The 19,781-nt window shown below is 34.3% G+C and overlaps 2 protein-coding genes across 3 annotated transcripts in view; one reads left to right on the top strand and one right to left on the bottom strand.

Moving 5' to 3' along the window:
• The window catches only part of LOC124363909 (zinc finger protein 37-like), a 104,195-nt gene that overhangs the window by 32,381 nt on the left and 52,033 nt on the right, over window positions 1-19,781 (top strand). The window lies entirely within an intron of this gene.
• Window positions 4,966-14,293, bottom strand: LOC124363933 (mannose-1-phosphate guanyltransferase alpha-A). Its single transcript, XM_046819209.1, is given in 9 exon segments — window positions 4,966-5,314; window positions 10,027-10,175; window positions 10,178-10,249; window positions 10,252-10,335; window positions 10,338-10,379; window positions 10,382-10,424; window positions 10,902-11,068; window positions 11,070-11,104; window positions 13,639-14,293. Coding segments are annotated over 9 exon segments (966 nt in total). The 5' UTR covers window positions 13,679-14,293; the 3' UTR covers window positions 4,966-4,980.

Raw genomic sequence — 19,781 nt, 5'->3', positions numbered from 1 at the left:
CACTCAATACAGCCACTGGAAGGGTGGAGCTCCCAAGAATCGAGATCCTTTCTGATTGCCACCAAGATGCCCCCACCAGTTTTGAGACTCGATAAAGATGATCTATCGCACCTGTATACAGTATAGTTGTCAAATCCAAGTTCAGAATTACTGACATCGGGTGTGAGATTGGTTTCAACTAAAATAATAATATCGTAGATCGAATGACTTAGAGATTGGCAAAGTAGTGAAAACTTTGTTCTTAGACCATTAACATTTTGGAAAAGCATGCAGAGCTGGTCTTGACCGTTGGAAATTATGCGTTTTTTGGCTTAGATTTAACAATTGTAGGTATGCCATCGACATATCTGATTGTGATATCGGCCTCACCACTACTCTGCCTGATTTTAAGCTGTTCCCTAAGGGCATTTAATTGTTTAGTTTCATTGGGTGTTCGATCTCTGGATACTTTTACATCTTGAAGGATACCATCAACAGTTATAAGGCGCTCACTTGAAAAGTTACGAAGTATTTCCAAGGCGTCACTCTGGCTTTTCAGCATGGCTTTCAGTGGCCGGGCCTTGTTGGAAGCAGCCTTTCCAAGACGAACGGTAGGGAATTTGTAGGAGATAAGTCCGGGGCAAGTAGCTTCAAAAAGCTTAGTGTTGGGGGGGGGGGGGGGTGGGGGGGGGGGGGGGTGGGGGGGGGGGGGGGTGGGGGGGGGGGGGGGTGGGGGGGGGGGGGGGTGGGGGGGGGGGGGGGTGGATGTCGGCTACAGCTTGTTTGGGATATACATGAGAATACAAAGATAATCATCAATTAAACTGATATTCTATCTCGTTCCATGTCAACCCATTAAATATGTATGCTTTCAACAATATATGTGATAATAATAAATGTCTAAATTAAACCATACTGTTGAGAATATTTCATTTGACCTGTCATATAATTCAAATTTCTGAGAATAATCCTAGTTATCACTCAACAATTATTTCTAATCAAGAGTTCAAAAGTGGCTGATTAGATATTAATTCTGGTTATTTTTTGTAATGAAAAGTTGGGACAAATCTTTTATTTATAATGAATATTAAAATTTTATCAAGTATATATTTGTTCATTCATTCATGCATTGCTTATGGCACTGGAAATATATGGACCTAAGTTAATTTTGAAATTAATTTTAGGTTTTGGGATAAATAGGAACTGAAAGCCAGGGATTGTTAACTAGGGTTGATAGGAAAATCAGTAGGGCTTATCTTGATAACTATCTTTTAGGGTCAGTCCACTGTATTGAAAAGAACACGAAAAAAGTTATACATTTTCGCATAATTAAATTTGTCTATCTGCCTGCATTCTTTCTCATCAGTACTGAGCATTCTAGTGACTGTTTACTTACGGGGATGTGCATGAGTCACTATGAGGAAGCGATGGATGTCAATATTTACTTTTTTACACTTATCATTCTGTTGTAAACTATTGGCAATGTATGAGTACTATATTCCACATATCTCTGGAAACTTTTTGGCCAGCTTGAAAGAAGTGGAGGGAGAGAACTTATCTCAGGTTTATTAGGTTTGGAAGATTGTTATTCAAGATCAATCAAGATTTCTTGATTTTAGTTATACTAGTTTTCCCATCTTCTTAACTGTGAGGGATTGCAGTCTTTTGGTATTTATGTTTACCTATTGTGGATTTTTAAACCGTCATTAAAGTCTACGGATGTTGTAGCTTGCAGCCTGATGATAGCATATTTTCTGTGCCCAATCATTCTTTGTTCTTATACTATTGGTTTGTGAGGCCTATATATTGTACAGGGACAATGTTGGCATTTGAAGGTGGTTAAATTGAATTTTCTGTAGAACAGATTATGTGTCCTTTATCTTAAATACCTCCTTTGTTGATGAGCATGTGAAGAATGTCAGTGGAGTTTGGTGTTAACCCTTTCCGGGCGCCAGGCGGCAATATATTGCTGCCATAAGATCGATTGTCAGAAGAAAGTGCGCAGGCGGGCAATATATCTGCACAGTCGGTGACAATGACGCGAAAAGCACCAGGCGGCAATATATTGCCTGCCTTGATATTCGTCGTTTTCTTAAATAAATACGACGTTAAATGATTATAAGTTTTAGGTTTTGTTATTCCCTGGTATATTTTTAGATTATTTTTGAATATGAATATAATTTTTATTTTGGAGGTCTATATGCATTTTTTATTTCGTAATTGTCACGTGACATTATTAGCTGACTCGATTATTGTTGTTAATTCTTTATTGCTTAAGTGTAATATCCGTACTATTGTATGCTGGATTCTTCTTCATTATTATTATATTTTTGTGGTTGTTAAATATTAGTGTAGTGTTAGTAGTTACCTGCTTAGCTATTGTGTGTGAGTAGTTACAATGACTGACAATTTGCGATCTCACGGGAGAGTGAAATTGTAATGCAGCATATTTGTAAAATAGAAAAATTGGTAAATAATATTTCAAATAAAATTGTGTACATATTTCTTCGGTAAATAGTGTTTTTAACTGTATTGAAACTGTTTATGGATCCTACAATGATTCTGTTTAACGGTACATCCATAATGTGAATATTTATTTTAAGTTTCTTGCAGTGTAAGAGTCAGTTGCTTTATCAATTATAAAATTGTTGAAGTTACAATTATGTGTATTTATAACAAAATGTGTCATAATAAAAATATTTATGAGAGAAATAACACAAGATATGTTGTATGGTTGTTCCTTTCTTAAATGTACAATATAATAACATAGCTTCCCACAGTAAAATTATTTTTCCTTGTTTTTAGTTATTTACAAAAAAAATTAAAAAAGATTTATTTTTTTTTTTTATCCATTTTAAATATCATTTTTTTTTTTTTTATTTTATAATTACTTAAAACTACATCTATATTATTATTTTTTTGTTGATAGTGATATATACCCTTATACGAGTAATTTTGTACAACTTTTAGGTCATTCTCTAATTCTTATGAAAAGTTATAAATTTTAATCTAAGAGACTGGCACACAATCGCCAAAAAATTGTGCAACATTTTCATATTTGGTCCTGGCCTTGAAAGGGTTAATGGGCCTAGTTTTGCATTTTTCGGTATTGCATGGGAATGAACTTTGGGGTTGTATTGGAATTGTTATTACTAGGTTTGATGTGATCAGGGATTTTAGGATTGACAAGTATTTTCAAGTAAGACTTTCAGATTGGGGGGTTGTATGAAAGTGGGAACAGATGTTAGGGAATATTTTGTTTATGAATTTTTAAAAGTCATTTTTAATAAGGAATTTAGTTGTTGGAGGCCTTAGTTAAATGTTATGAGAGACAAGAACTTATCAGATTTGGTTTTTGATGTGAGCCTGTTGTTAGATTGGGCAATATCTAAAAACAAAGACTATGTTTGGATTCGTAGGACAAAACCAGTCCCTATTCACTCATTTTTAGGGAATTTGGAATTTGCCTTTTATTCACTTAGTTTTGTTATAAAATCAAACAGCTTTTAAAACAAGAAATTCAAGAATGTCAAACTCTTTTGATATCGATATATGTTCAATTCATTCAATACTATTTATTATGAGTATATTAATTTACCATGAATAACTTTTGAAATAAAAATGTTATGCTGCGAATAGCTCATATTTAGCTTTGAAATACATTATACTAAACTGGCATGTTTTATGCTCACTACTACCCAGCTGTTTTACATGATTCAGTTGCTAGTGTCTGTTTTCTGGTTAGTGGTTTCTGTACTGGCGTCTCTAACAGTTCGTATCAGAATAGTTTTGTTACGGGGTAAAAATATTGTTAGTTTTAAAAACTAATGGTACAAGATTACGTAATTCAAATATCACATACTAATATAAAACCTAAAATGTAAGAGTACTGACCAGTGTGACTTATTTTGAGTTCCTCTTGGTTCACTCTGTAAAGGTAAGCTTAACATGTCTCAAAAAGTATTTCTTTTATAATTTACATAATACAACATATTATAAATTAATTATAAAGCAATTTCCTGTAAGTCGGAGTGTGTTTGTTAGATTTTTATTTCACGTTTTATTGTATTAACGTTTCTAAAATAAAGGTCATTATAATTATTTAATAACTTGGTCCATTTTGCTGCTAGCATTGATCATTCAATATTTTCTCTGTGGTGCTGTACTCATCTTCCAGTCACCCTCCTTGACATGATTCCTGTAGAAGTCATTACTGTCTGCCACTTCTTTTCTTACTCCAAATCTGTTGATGTCATTTAGTTAGCTATATGTATTCCAGCTAGTTGCTGCCTAATAATAATAATGCAAGGCAACTCCATAAACTTCATGCACTGGTTGATGATGCACAGGATAATCCTTTTGAAAAATGAGGTTCCCAAAGTAATATGTTAGCTTCATCCCAATTCACACGATGGTGTTCAGACCAACAATGATATGCAATTTTTTTCTTTTCTGTTAGTCCTTTAATCCTATCTTTTCTTTTTCCTTCCATCGTCAAAAAAAACAAATTTCAAACAAAGAAAAATCTACTAAAAACATGATAGTTTATAAATTCATAATTACTTAAAATTCAAGCGCACTATTATTTACTGCGCATTCATCACTGAGACTAAGTTGCAATGAGAAAGGAAGAATTATGCTACTGACTTCCTGTTACTGAACCGTATCATTGGTTTCATAACAACGACTTGTTTAAAATTATGAAAAAAAGTATTACTAGATTAATGAGTACTGTGTCAAAAGATGACAATTACCGTTTTAAAATATATTGTATATAATGAACCCTACACTACTCAGCTGCCAAACTGTGGATTTTTCTAAGAGGAAGAAATAAGATGTGTGTATGATCACAATGTACTAAAATCAGCTCCCAAGAGCCACAAGGTGACAAGGAGGCAACACACAATTGGAACCAGTATACATTTTTTAGTGAAGAAATTAAATTTTTTAAGTGAGTTTATAACATTGGATATTAGTGTTGTACTTTACACCACTGTTCAATTATACAATTATTACATTTGATTTAGAACTACACCCCCAAACACCAATGTTACTTACTACTGAGGTTGGATGCACTGTGGCAGAATGATGAATGTACACATCTCCAATGACAGTGGCTTCTGTATCCTTGGCCAGCCGATGCGGTTGGTGGTGCCTTGTACAGTTTCTAAGTAGTGGCGGGTTGGCATAGATGGCAGATCCTGCTGATTTTATCTGGGACCACCAGTTGGTTGTAGGCATAACAAAGGCTCTCCCTGTCCCGGCCAGAGGGCTCAACACCTCCTGCTCAAGTTGTATGCAACCAGACTCCTTGTTGCCATTGGTCGAATTCTCACTGAATTCAGATATAATTAAACCTTTGCATGTATAAGTTTATATCAATACTATAGATAAACCGCTCGCAAAGAAACTTGCACAGAAGCAAATATCTGAGCAGCACTGCGTAGGAGGAGCCTTCCTCCAGCGGGAGGGTGTATGGCAAGCAGTGGTGGGGAGTGGCACCAGCATCTTCTTGTTTTCTGCTGTGTGGATCGTGTCTCGCTTGTACAGTTTTGCTTACAATGCAGCTACTTACCTGTTCTATAAACCATATTTTATTTTCTGTGTGTAGGCCTATAAAAGTGTCGCAGTCTAAGTGTTAATTGAACAAACATCATATAGCCATATACGTATCCAGGGAGCATGCAATTGTGTTGTGAGGTTAGCCACGCAGTGACCAATAAAGATGTGTAGTTCAGTCTTGACCAGTTCAATTGAAACGGGTCAGTCAGGTAAAACGAGTTATCTGGATCAGAGCATTTCAAAAGACCCGTTCACCTCGACCGTTTCGATTCACTTTTTCCTGCCAACTGAATAGATTTGATATTTTATCTCAAATCAGATATTTTATTTTAAGAATCGTTAATATTTATAATATTAGAATTAAGTTCATTTTTAAAACTCTTTTCAATAAAATATAGCTTACCATATGGAACTAACTAAAACCATAGATTCTATGTGTTCTAGGTTATACTAGGTTTATAGCCGTTTTCTATTGTTCACTGCTAACTGATTAAGAATAAAACTGTAATCGTATAACTCGACGGAGGGAGTAGGGAGCTGGATATTATAAAAATTGGTAAGAACTTAATCAGTTTAGATGTCTAAAATATGTTAGTTATTTATACCAAAATAAATTATTTTTAAATGAGCAATGTGTCTGTTTGCGTTTTAGTAATTTATTTCAAATATTTGTAAAGGAATAACCTTCACTTATGATAAATCAAAGGTATATAAATCAACTTTTCTTTTTGAAATTTAATTTTGTCTTTCGATTGTGCCCCTCAGATCTGATCTACGACCTATGGTTTAGCCAGAAATGAGCTCGGAGAAAAGTCAGGGGTCCAGCTATCTTGAATTGTTTAGTATAATAATAATAAAAACCGACCTCAAGGCAGTATTTTAAGTCGAGTCGAACAGGGGGTTTTTAATATCAAGCTAGGAGACTATCTAGTCAAGGCGAGAAATTCCCTGGGTGGGTGATTAATGTTAAGGAGGTTAAGACAAGAGGGGGTTTAATTTCGTCAGGATATTGTCTGGTCATATGAACAAATTCCAGGGGGGGGGGTTAGGCGGGGGGGTTACGTTACCCGGGGGGATAAGTCTCCAGGGGGTTATCTGGTCATACCAGGATCTTCCCCAGGGGGGGGGTTAATAGATTTGGTGAGACTGGTAAAATTTCGGACATGAGGTCATGGCAGGAAATTCCCTGGGGGGGGTTAATGTTACCAGGGGGTTAACACATCAGGGGTTGAATGTACAGGAGGTTATCAGGTCATACCAGGAAATCCCCGGGGGGGGGGGTTAATATTACCGGGGGTTAATGACATACTTGGGCCTTTTTTAGAGGGTATTGGTGTCTGTGAACATAATAAATATTCCTCTGTCCCTATCTACTATTGACGCTTAGCTAACGCTCAGCCAACTCCCGAAGTCACTGAACCTTTTCTGTAGATCACGTGATTTCCTAAATCCCGTTTAAAATTTGTTTTGAGTTGAACGACCAAAACCGGTTTTAGCCGCTATCAAGCCCGGAATGCGGAATGTAAATTTTTAGGCGAAAATGTCCAATATTTTCACTTAATCGCGTTTTTGCGGTTCAACACTAAGGGAAATATAGTAAAAAAATTCACTGGACCTTTTTTTTGTAGGTCATCTTATTTCCTAAATAAAACGTTAGTCTTATTTTGACCTCCGACCAATGGTTTTTCGCCGCTATCGACCCCAAAAAAACAAAAGTTTCACGTAAAAGTTACAACAAAATTGTACATAATCACGTTTTTCGGCCAAACCAATCGAGATAGGGCGCAAAAGATTACTGGACCTTTTCTGTAGATCGCGCAATTTGCTGGGTCAATCAGATTTGAGCTCGACGACCAACGGTTCGGCCGCTATCGGGCTTGAAAACATTATTTTTATCGAAAAAATCTCTGGAATTTTCAAATGTTCGAGCGGTTTTGTCGCTTAAAACCATGGAAGATAGAGCAAAAAAGTCATTAGACCTTTTTTGTAGTTCACTTCATTCCTGACCATGAATTTTCCGTCAGATCCGAGCTCAGCTCCAACGGTTCGCCCGCTATCGGGCTTACAAAAAATGCCTGCAGGGGGTGAAGAATGCGCGATTTTTTGGGAATTTTTTTGAGGGGTTGAAAATGAAAAATTCTCACTTTTCGGGATTTTCCTGGTGGTTACACGTGGAAAGCTATCTGTGTACCAAATTTCAAGTCTCTAACTCATCTGGAAGTAGGTTTAGAATTAGTATACGTGAGTGAGTGAGTCAGTCAGTCAGTCAGTTACACATGCGGTTGTATATATATTAAGACTAGTACTTTATTTACACAGTTTTGTTCAGAATAAATGTTTTATTAAAAAATTTTGATATGTTTCTTGGTGAAATAACAAGTTATTGTTACCCAAAAATGAAAAAAAGTTTTTCTTCACTCCATTTTTGCATTTTACACTGGTTGTTTTCAAAACTACAAGTAGTTAAGTTTAACTTGCAGTTCTGGGATCCTGTTTTTTATTCAATTTATCAGGTCAAAAAACATAAGAAAACAATTGAATTCGCCCTTTAATCTACCTTATCAGAATTTCAGTAAGAACTCGTTTTTACATGGTAAGCTAAAATCCAAGCAAAATCTTTTGCTAGCCATAACTCGCTACCAAAGTATTTCCCGGACCCATGTTTATATAAACTTTTTTTTCATTATTTGTACGTGTAGAATGAGCTCCCACAGTTTCTGTATATCTCCGTAAATCACTCCATTGTAGTAAAATATTAATGAAATGGAATAAACTGTTATTCATTTCATTAATATTTTAAGATTACAAAACGTGATACTTTCTGGATGTTAAAAACTAACCAGAATATAACTTTTTGTTTTTTTTATAATTTATGTACAATATGTGGGTGGCAGTTAAGTAATCTGTCAGTAAATTTCCAACAATTCAGATTCTCTCAAGCCTTTCAGACTCTTTATATTATCGTAATATTTTTAATTTTACAAAGAAGTTGTAAATATTACCATGATGCCTTCACTTAAATAATTTTAATATTGTATGCATCATAAAACTTTCAAACAAATACACATAAATAAATGTCATGACATGTTAAGCCACTAAGGGTTTCAATGTTATCTTAGAGAGAAAATTTATAAATTTTATATCAAAACTATGGTTGGTTGGTTAGTTGTGAAGTAGAGGGCCTTTTACGTTATTATTAGACCTGAAATCGGTTGTCGAAATGAAATTCTTCTATATTTATTATAAGATCAAATATGTAAACAATTCAGTCTAAACGTAAGTTCAAGAAAAATAATTTGTTTATACGAGAGTAAATGAATTACATGTCTGAATTTTGTCTATTTCAAATAACGTAAACTATTATAGAGTTTACTTTTTAACAGCATAATATTACAACACATAAGAAAATGTGATATGTTGATGCCAAAAAAGCCACTTTTTGATTGAAAAACATACTCTGCATCTCCGACCTCAAAGTAATTGGTTAATTTGGAATCTGATTAAAAAATTACAACAACCCCCTGCAGCGTAATCTTGCTTTTTCCTTCTGAGTGATGGATCTATAACTCTGCAATTGAACCTATAATGTCTTCTGTCCATCCATTTACTTCTTCTAGCCATTAAAAATAGTCTTCTAAATAAGTCTACAAAGATTTATAGGTTTTCTTTTTATCTTGTATCACATTTTACACTTATCACTCAACATATAAGGCACTTTTCCCTTGTTGCACAGGGTCATTCCAATCATATGTGTTACAATGTATCTTCTGCCTCTCCAACGAGTCTTCATTTATCAGTGAGTTATGCCTTAAGACCATCTTCATTAGATATTTTAGAAGAGGAACGTTGAACTATTAGTATTTCAAGCACTACCTAATATATCCTTCTTACCTAGGGTCAAGGAGTTTACTAAATAAAACAAACAGAATATATGATTTTATTAAACTTAAAACGCATATCTAAAAAAGGAAACTCATGTTTTTATAAGTACAAGATTCACTAAAAGTTTATTATAGCCAAAATTAGTAACAAGATTGTTTTATAAACAAAGAAGCATCAAGACTGATGTCTATTAAAAACAATCTAATATATCTGAAAGTTTGGAGGAATTTCTCCTGAAGAGGAATCAGTCTAGTTCAAAATATTCAAATAAACCCCCCTGCAATCAGTAAAAACATTGCAACTAGTGAATAGTAAAAATCAGGCAAATCAACATTTCAAATTAACAAACAAGTAATCTTTTTGAAAATAGTGGAAAATACCCGTGTTGCTAACACATACCTACTAACCTAAAATTTATGGATGTAATAATTATAACATCATTAGATTCAAACAACCCCTATTTTTAAATGTATTCCATCTCAAACGATTTTTCAAATTTTAATAAGATAATTTAAGAATAATAAATAATAAGATAATAATTTTAATAATTTTTTCAATAAGACTAAGGTTATACTTAGTAAGTTATCAGATAAAATAGCTTACTTGTAATATTCCTGTTGTTTCCCGGTTTTGAATATCGTCATCATGATCTGGAATATCTCTAAGGAACAGACATACACCCCGCAGTTGTATAGGGTAGAGACGAATGTTGATGGTTTCTCTACATAGTGAGTTATCTGTGAGTTCTGTTTTTATCCCGTACGATACAGCCGTAGTGCAAAGCCTGTTGTCTGGTGGCCTCTGTGGCCATGACTGTGATAACGGCACAGACTCTCCCCGACTGCGGTGAAACTGCAGCATGTCGACCAGTGGGAAGTTGGCACATACATCACCATTCAGCACGAAAAACACACGTCAGGATTGCCACACCTCGGGATCTGGTCTCGAAAGTGGATTACATGCCACCAGCTGTCCCAAGTGCTGTAAACTCTTGCAAATACCTGTGAATTGTTTTGTAGACAATATATATCACTTCATAAAATCAAGCTGAAACAGAAGGCATTTGACTAAAAAAACATAAAGCTATTCTAGTTGAAAAGTGTTCTGAAGAAGGAACTATTTATCTTCTATAACTCTTCACTCTTAGAATCTAAATTGTACTAGCCCAACTGTACATTTTCACAAGAGTGTTGATTACATAATTTGATTGACTTTTTAGCAGGCCTAAAATATATAAGAGCTCTATGTTTTCAATTTCAATTAATACAGTCGTTGAATAAACTATTCTCCTTATCTACTTAATGTTTTTCAATTCTCCATGACAGGTGATGACAGTGTTTTCTGTAATCAGTAGCACAATTTACTTTTATACACTATTTTGTAACATACAGTAAGTTAATTAAATGCTTCTAAAGTGTTTCTAAAGAATATTAGAGAAGTTTTAACCAAAACTCACCAAATACATTATAAGTACTAACCTGATGTTTATTTTGTATTCCTGTATTCATTTCCTGCACAAAAACTGAGCTATGTCGGCTGTAGGATAGTATCCAAGGAGGATGATTTCCTTCAGCTCAGGGACTTTAACGCAAGCTTCAATGTGATGTTGTATCATTGGCAACCCAGCCACTGGGAACAACGGTTTTAGGTACATCCAGAGAAAGTGGTCGGAACCGAGTCCCTAAAATACAATAAATATTTCAAATAGACATATTTTCCCCCTAATTAATAGCCTTACAGAATATATATATATTGTTTTTAACAAAAAATTTAGGTTGGCTATGCATTTTCAGATTCTACTTATGATTCTAAACTAAAAATGAAGAATCATTTTTTCCCAACTTCCACTTTGGTTAGCAGTTATTTAGGTTTTTTTTATTAAAAACAATTTCATTTTTGTTTTTGCTTTACAACTATTACAAAACTTGGTAAACGGATCAATGTCAGAAAGGTATTATATCAGAACAAATATTTTCAAAATTACGCCTATTTTAACTTGTTTTATAAAATATTCTAATAAAGGACGGTTTTTATATCAGACACCATGAAGTTTTTTTAAATAACTTTTCCTTTCCAAGGATACCTCATTTGTAAGATTCGGTTACGATGATAACTATTTTTATGTAAGGTTTCATATTACACGTCCAAACAAAAATGGCTCATAAGTTAACAGTAATTAAACAGCTGTTACTGTAACTAAAATTCAAAACTGAAAAAAAACTGACTATTGAATCTTTAACATCTAATAAATAGTCATTTTATTACCCTGTTTATATACTGATCAGTAATGAAGTATTTCTATAAAATGTTTATCAAACCTTCATATGTATGATATGCAACATGTATAGAGTCATAATTTGTAAAGGAGTTAAGATTGTAGTCAACATTCATTATTTTGATATTATGACAAATAAAAACAATCTAATAAGTTTTGTCACATGCTGGTTTTGAATGGTTTTCTCTCATAAATTCATTTTCTCAATTCGACTAGATGAAGATTAAACATGAACTACTTAAATAGATTGATTAGTTTAGTGTATCTGCAATTTCATTTTTTTTAAATTTATATTAACAAACAGTACTTTAAATTAGAACTATCGATATTATCAACTAATGTTGATTAATTAGTCATACATAATATTTAAATAAATAACTTATTATCTATATCAACTCTATTTAAACATAATATCCAACTGAAAGCATTTAATATTTGTTTTTTAAAAATGAAATTCCATCTAAGAAAATAACAATAAACTTCAGAAAACTAAATGAAATAATAGCTTTTAGGATTAAACCTTGTATTGTTGTAGCCTTTAATATATTGGACTGGTGTTAAAATCCCGGTAGTCTATAAATTAGGATGTCTATAAATTACTCTATTAAAACTTCACCATTTAATTTTTAATGTCAAAAAAAAAAAGGAAGAGATGTCATACAGAATAGTCCTATCTTATTTAGTTTTACCGTCTCTGTATGTCTGTTTGTGTGTTTTTTGACACAAAAAAACACACAACACGAAACTCCCGTGTATGTGTGTGTGTGTGTACATGTGTGTGTATGTATGTGTGTGTAGGGTAGTCCTGGTGGAGAGTGATCGATATCTTTATTTTTCGTAATGTTATCAAAATCGGCTGGTACATTTTTGAGGTACAGCCATCCACAGATTTGTTTCTTCAGCACATAGCCTGTAAAAATCGGGTGTGGCTCCGAAAATAGGTCTGGCTTAAGAATGAGGGTAGTAATGTACTATAATATAACAGATCATGTATTGAATGTGTATAGAAAGTTTTATCAAAATCGGCTCGTACGTTTTTAGGTACAGCCATCAATAGTATGTTCTTCTAGTAGTTGACATGTAAAAATCGTTATATCTCCGAAAATAGTACAATTAAATATAATACAGAGTAGACTGTGTATTGAATGTGTATAAAAAGATTATGGAAATTGGCTTGTACATTTTTCAGGCACGGCCATCTATAGATTCTTCCAGTAGGCCTACGGTAGGTAGTTGACATGTAAAATCGTTATATCTCCGAAAATAGCTGCAGCCTAAGAATGAGGGTTATATTGTGGTTTAGTAGACTATGTACTGAATGTGAATGTAACATTTTATCAAAATCAGCTTGTACGTTTTTGAGGCCATCCATAATTCCGTTTTTTCAGTATTTTACATGTAAAATCGATAAAATCCACAAAAATAGGCACGGCCTAAGTTCGAGGGTATACCGTACTTTAGGGTAATATAATACAGTATACTGGTATTGAATGTGTATATAGAAAGTTTCAACGAAATCCACTCGTACGTTTTTGAGGTACGGTCATTAAAGATTGTTTTTTTTCTACATTAGAACTGTGAAATTGAGTAGACTTGTTCATGAAAACTGGTATTTGTAGTTTTATCCTAATACCAGTTAAATAGTCTATTATTTTTTTGTATTTGGTTTTTTTGTCATCAAATAATAAAATTAATTTAGTTTTAATTGAACTGGTTCAGTAAAAACGAACCAGGTTACGATTCATGTTACAGGATCATTTCTTTCTGTGGATGGAATCTATGGGCAGTTTCACACTGCTTTGTGATTTCCTAAGTTGCAAAACAATAAAGGCAATAGAGTGTTCAACAGGTGTTAAATGAGATATATTAAATCATAAATGTATCATTGCTCTTACACCTATTCAGGAACAGTAGGAAATAAATAAATATCATATATTTACCTTTCAAAGGTCCACCAACCAAAATTACTGCTTTTAACATTTTAAGCAGGATTTTTCAACTGACTACACACATTAAAAGAATGAAATTTAGGGAAGTAAAAATCCTTGATTAGCCGTGCATCAAGTGAAATATAACAAAGTTCACGCCACGTATTTCCTTAAACGTTTCTATAGATAAGAAACTGAGAGGTTAACAATATGCCAATACACAACAATCCAAACCCGATCAAAATATTAACTATCCACAGTCGTCGGTAACTTGTTAGTGACGAGAACTCAAGGAGGAGAGAACGCACTAACAAAGAAAACAGAATTTCCCCTGGTACCAAACACAATATGTAAGATTTACCTTTGACTGTCTATTCAACGAATTTGCTGTGTACACCACGTCGGAAAATTGCCTACACAGCACACAATTACATTCTCGAAACATTTCGGCATCGCTGTTAAGATCCATCCTCAGTCAAGAAATGTTAAACCGAAACTCATCTGTTTCAATTGGTTTTAACTTTGAAGAATTTAATTGTGTAACCAAAAACTCCTACAACACTCAGCCTGACTTGTAAAAGAAAACGGATTTTAAGGCAAGCGACGATGTTTTCACTATAAAAGATAAACGATTGTCACATAAATGAAATAGTTACGGACATAATGATGTTACTTCATCCCTAAGTGATTCCCGAGACATGCTTGTGCAAGCAGGGCCGGATCCAGGGAGGGGCAGGGGGGGCATGTGACCCGGGCTCCGAGTTAGGGGGGGCGCCGCGCCGGGCGCCAAATGATGGGATGAGGCCACCATAAAAAAAACATTTACCATTTCTACTGTCAAGTGTCAATAGCACAATATAGTCTACGTACATACAATTTCTTACTTCAGTAAACTATATTTGCGCAAACCAAAAGAACATAGGCCTAGTAAGAAATATCTTTAAAGCGGCAGGGTATTTTCATAACTAAGGCTGTGTGTGGGTTGGCAACATTGTCTACGGCTTGACTAGGACTAGAAAGCGCAAGCGCAAGTCTCCCGTTCCTGCCCCTGACTAGTGACTCGTGAGTAATCCCGCTTGACGTGAGCGTGAACTTTTGATGAGTTTTAGGTTAGATTTCATGTCGCAGTTGTATGAATATTCTACCTGTGACTAACATAGATCAACATGTCGAAAAAAAAACCATCAGGGTGTTTCCACAGAAAGAAAGCTAAAGCAAGACAACAAGAGGCCGCGAAATCGTCAACTTTAATGTCATCATGGTTGCAAAATATCAAGGACCAAGGTAACTAATTTTTGTTGTATTTTAATTTGTTAAGATTCATTTTGAGTACAAAACAGTTATAGGCTATAGCGGCATAATAACAACAAACTTCAGTTTTAATGTTAAAAATAGTGGTTATAGATCATTAATTGTAAATATAGTTTTAGTTTATAGATATTTTATAGATTCGTTGCCTGAATGAAAATCCTCTCCCGTTCACATTCGTCGGCCGACGCCCACCACACCTTGCGTAGCATAAACACATTTAAATATTCAGAACTAAATACATTAAAAAACATATACATAAAATGCTTCTTTCACTTACTTTCTATGCTATTATTAACGATAGTTTTAATACGGTAACATACGTACTAAAATGTTAACAATACATTGATTGTAATAATATCCCCTTGGCCCTTACTACTAAAACAATTAATATATCGAATAGGCTGTAGGCTAGTACTGTAATAGTATCCCAATTAAGATAGCATGTTTTTTAGCATTATTGGCACTATTTAACAACATTATATTTTTGTAACGTTTTTAGTTAGGCGTACATGATTTATAAAACGTTACACAATGTAATAATTTGTTTATGTTGTACATGTAACCTACTTAAAAAATTAAAATGTTTGGTCATGTGTGCATTTATGTCTGTTGCTTACAGACGAAGCCGAACCTGAAGCAACGAGAAATAAACCGTCTGTTCAAGAGGATGCGGTGGGAGAAGAAAACGCTGGAGGAGAAGATCTCATGGATGTTTGTGCAGAGGAAGAAGACAACAATGACATTATTTGTGAAAAACCACATACTTCGCATGCTACTGATTTTTGGGCCTCTTCTACGTCATTTCAAGAAGCCGTTTCAGTTTCAGACTCAAAAGGGCCTAACCATGAAGAACAGGAGAGTGAATGTGAGTACAATTTTAATTTTAATGACCCTGGAACTTGGCCAACTCAGCTTAGTGACAAACAAAGATGTTACATCATACAAAGGAGATGTGAAAACGATGATCATTATCCTGATTTGAGTAAAAGCGGTAGGGAGGGCCGAAACCTTACAAAAGATTGGTTTTACAAAATTTTGAAAAATGGTTCAAAGGTCAAAAGATCTTATTTGGCTTACAGCGAGACAATGAATGCTTTGTACTGTGTTCCATGCAGGCTTTTTCGTCATTTGAACACAGAACATGAATCAACAATTTCGTTTTTAGCAAGAAAGGAGGGATTCACAAATTGGAAAAAACTCAGTGACAAATTGCCAGAACATGAAAACTCCCAGTACCATAAGAAAACCTTTGTTTCATGGAAAGCATTAGAAACGTCACTTGGTAAAGGAGGGGATCGACAAGGAGTTGCAGGATCGGATAAAAAAGGAGGAATCCCACTGGAGAGAAGTACTACGCTGTATACTAGATGCTGTCTTATTTTTGGCAAAACAGGGTAGTGCATTCAGAGGGACAAACAAAACTTGTAACTTTGCAGATCCAAATAGTGGAAAATTTCTCAACACTATAGATTTAATTTCCCACTATAATGAGACCTTGCGTGAGCATATTGGTCGCCATAAGAAAGGGCAGCTCAGCTATTTTTCTCACACAGTACAAGATGAGTTTCTTGATCTCATTGCAAATGCAATTAGAGAAGACATAATTCAGGACATAAAAAAAGCTAAATATTTTTCATTGATTTTCGACTGTACCCCTGATGTAAGTAAAAATGAACAAATGACTGAAGTCATTCGTTACATTAAATATACTGACGAAGGGCCAGAGGTATGTGAAAGCTTTTTAGATTTTTTTACTGTGAGTGAAAAAACAGGCGAGGGGCTTTTTGAAAGCATTGCTAAAAAGCTCAAAGAAGATGGTCTAGACTTGATGTTTTGCAGGGGCCAGTCGTATGACAACGGAGCAAACATGGCTGGGAAATACAAGGGTGTCCAGTCAAGGATTGTGCAAGAGAACAAACTGGCCTACTTTGTCCCATGCTCAGCCCATTCCTCAAATTTAGTTGGGGTTCATTCAGCAGAGGCCTGTGTTGAAGCACAATCGTATTTTGGTATTATAAACAGCCTCTACAACTTCTTTCATGGCTCTACATCAAGGTGGGAAGTTTTAAAACAACATGTCCCCCTTTCGTTAAAATCAGAAAAGTAAAACAAGATGGTCAGCAAGGATTGATTCTGTGGAGGTTATTTATAAACATATGGACAAAGTGCTCTCTTCTCTTGAAGACTTAACTACCCATGAGTTCTCATCTCCTGAAACAAGAGCTGAAGCTAAATCGCTACTTAAAAACATGAAAAGGTTTGAATATGTTATTATGACATGCTTTTGGTATTCAGTCCTCAAGAAAATTGATAGAGTTAGCAAGTTTCTACAAAGAGAGGACACAACAGTAGACAATGCTGCAGGAAACATACAAGGTCTTCTAAATGTATTATCTTCAACTAGGGATTTAACTGTTTCAGAGGCAATTGATGAGGCAACATATTTAGCTAATAATAATATGGGCATAACAGCAGAGTACAAGGAAACAAGAAAGAGAAAGAAAAAGAAAATGACAGGAGACACACATGAAGATGATGGGCCAAATTTTACTGAAGAAGAAGAAGAGCTTTTCAAAAGATCACTTTTTCAAATATGTGATAGAATTATTAGTGAGCTAACTAACAGATATGATGCGTTAAAAATCGTTGCTGATAAGTTTAATTTTTTGTGTGGGGATCAAATAAAAAAATGGATGTTAAAACTTTGAAAAGTAAAGCAAAAGAATTAGCTACAACATATGCCAGTGACTTAAATGAAGAAGAGCTTGTGAATGAAATAGAGAGTTTTAAATTTCATGCCTTAAATATGGAAGATGGATTGGAAGACGCAACAGCACCATCTTTGTTCAAAATATTGCATAAGAGCAAGTTGAAAGAGGGTTATCCAAACATATATGTAGCTCTTAAAATCTTTCTAACGCTTCCAGTCTCTGTAGCATCTGGAGAGAGAAGTTTCAGCAAATTGAAGCTTATAAAAACCTATTTAAGAAATTCTATGAAACAGCAAAGACTAACTAATTTAAGCATTGTATCAATTGAACATGAAAGGGCTTCTTTGATTTATTTTGATCAGATAATTAACACATTTGCAGCAAAGAAGGCTCGGAAGATAAAGATTCTATAATTGTTAGTATTGTTTTTTTCTAAAACAATTGTATTGTTTTGGATTCATGTAAAATTGTAAAATAGACATTTCTATTTCATTAAAATAACACTTTCTTATTCAACCTAAGTTTTATTTTATTTCAACCCCATATACAAAGCATATAGTAGTAAAACTTATGGTAAATAGTTTGGTATCGGTGGGGGCGCCAAAAGTCAAGCTTGCCCCCCCTAGAAGAAATGATAGATCCGGCCCTGTGTGCAAGATCGACTTAATATTTACACAAATTAAATTATGGACGTAATAAGGTCAAGAAGGTCAATTGACGGACATGACAATAAATGATATTGTTTAAACATTTACACTTACTTCATCAGAAAAATTTAATACAGAATAACCTCTAGTTTTGTGTCTGAAATAGCCCTAACCAGTAAAGCTATTGTATACCGGGAACAATGCCACAGACTAGAGGTCTCAAACGAAACAACGGCTTGTCAACGTTTTATTGAAAAGTTACGCTAAAAACACTATTTTTCTTAACTCATCTGTTCAGACTTATTATTAATACTAAGTAGTGCTAAATTAAACTTAAAATAATTAAACTTACCGTTGAAATCTTACCTCAACTTTTTTTAAACTCAAAGTAAATGCTCAAAATGACCCCCATTTACTTCTTGGCAAAAATAAAGTCTTAATTCAAACACAAAACAACGACTTGTCAAAATTAATACAAAAATACAATTCAAATCACTTGAAACAATTCTCAAATTGTTGTAATGAAAGTAGGAATAAGGTATACTTAAAACATTTAAAGAAATCGAAGCAAACTGATTTATATCATGTAAGTACAAAGGTCATTCTGGACATAGGAGTAGTGTAGCTCTTATCTTTGGTTCAAAGTTCAGTGACTATGAGCACCGTTATCGTGTCTTATAATGCCAGTTGTGACATTCGTTTTGTGAAGAGTGGTTGTAGCTTTCAGTACCCTTACGCTTTAAGATTTGTTTAGTTAAAAATATGGTTAGATCTAACGAAGAAAAAGTTGAAATGATACTGTGCTATGGTGAATCAGGCAGAAACGTTCACCAGGCAGTGCGCCTTTATAACGATAAATTTCCAGATATGGTAGTGGATCGGGCGTATATAAGACGTTTGGTTCACAAGTTTACAACTACATTTAATTTAAATGATGCCTCACGATCAAGCCGACCAAGTACTGTACTTTTACAGAAGAAGATGAAATTGGAATGTTGGCACAGTTCACTGTAAATCCTCATTCGTCACTTCGTATGGCCGCGTCTGAAGTTAATATTTCAAAAAGTAATATTCAAAGAGTGTTGAAAAAGCATAAATTTCACCCTTACAAAGTTGAACTTCATCAAGAGAATGTAGATGATTTTGACTGAAGGATTCAGTTTTGTGAGCAAATACTGCACAAAATTGAACAAAATGCTGAGTTTATTTCTAAAATACCTGTATGTTCTAGTGACGAAGCCTCTTTTAATTTACACGAAGCAGTTAACCGCTATAATAGTCGATACTGGTCAAACCAAAACCCATATTGGATTATTGAAAACCACAGCCAACATCCTCAGAAGTTAAGTGTCTGGGCAGGAGTTTTAGAGAATTCTGTTGTAGGACCATTTTTTATTGATGGGAATTTGAACGGCCCACAATACTCAGAAATGTTGCAAAGTAACATTGTTCCTGCCATATACAACATAACGCAAGGCATTTACGA

The sequence above is a fragment of the Homalodisca vitripennis genome, chromosome 1 (assembly GCF_021130785.1).
Source record: "Homalodisca vitripennis isolate AUS2020 chromosome 1, UT_GWSS_2.1, whole genome shotgun sequence".
Taxonomy (NCBI): Eukaryota; Metazoa; Arthropoda; class Insecta; order Hemiptera; family Cicadellidae; genus Homalodisca; species Homalodisca vitripennis.
Note: the sequence above shows the minus strand (reverse complement) of the source record. Positions and strands in the feature narration are given on the sequence as shown.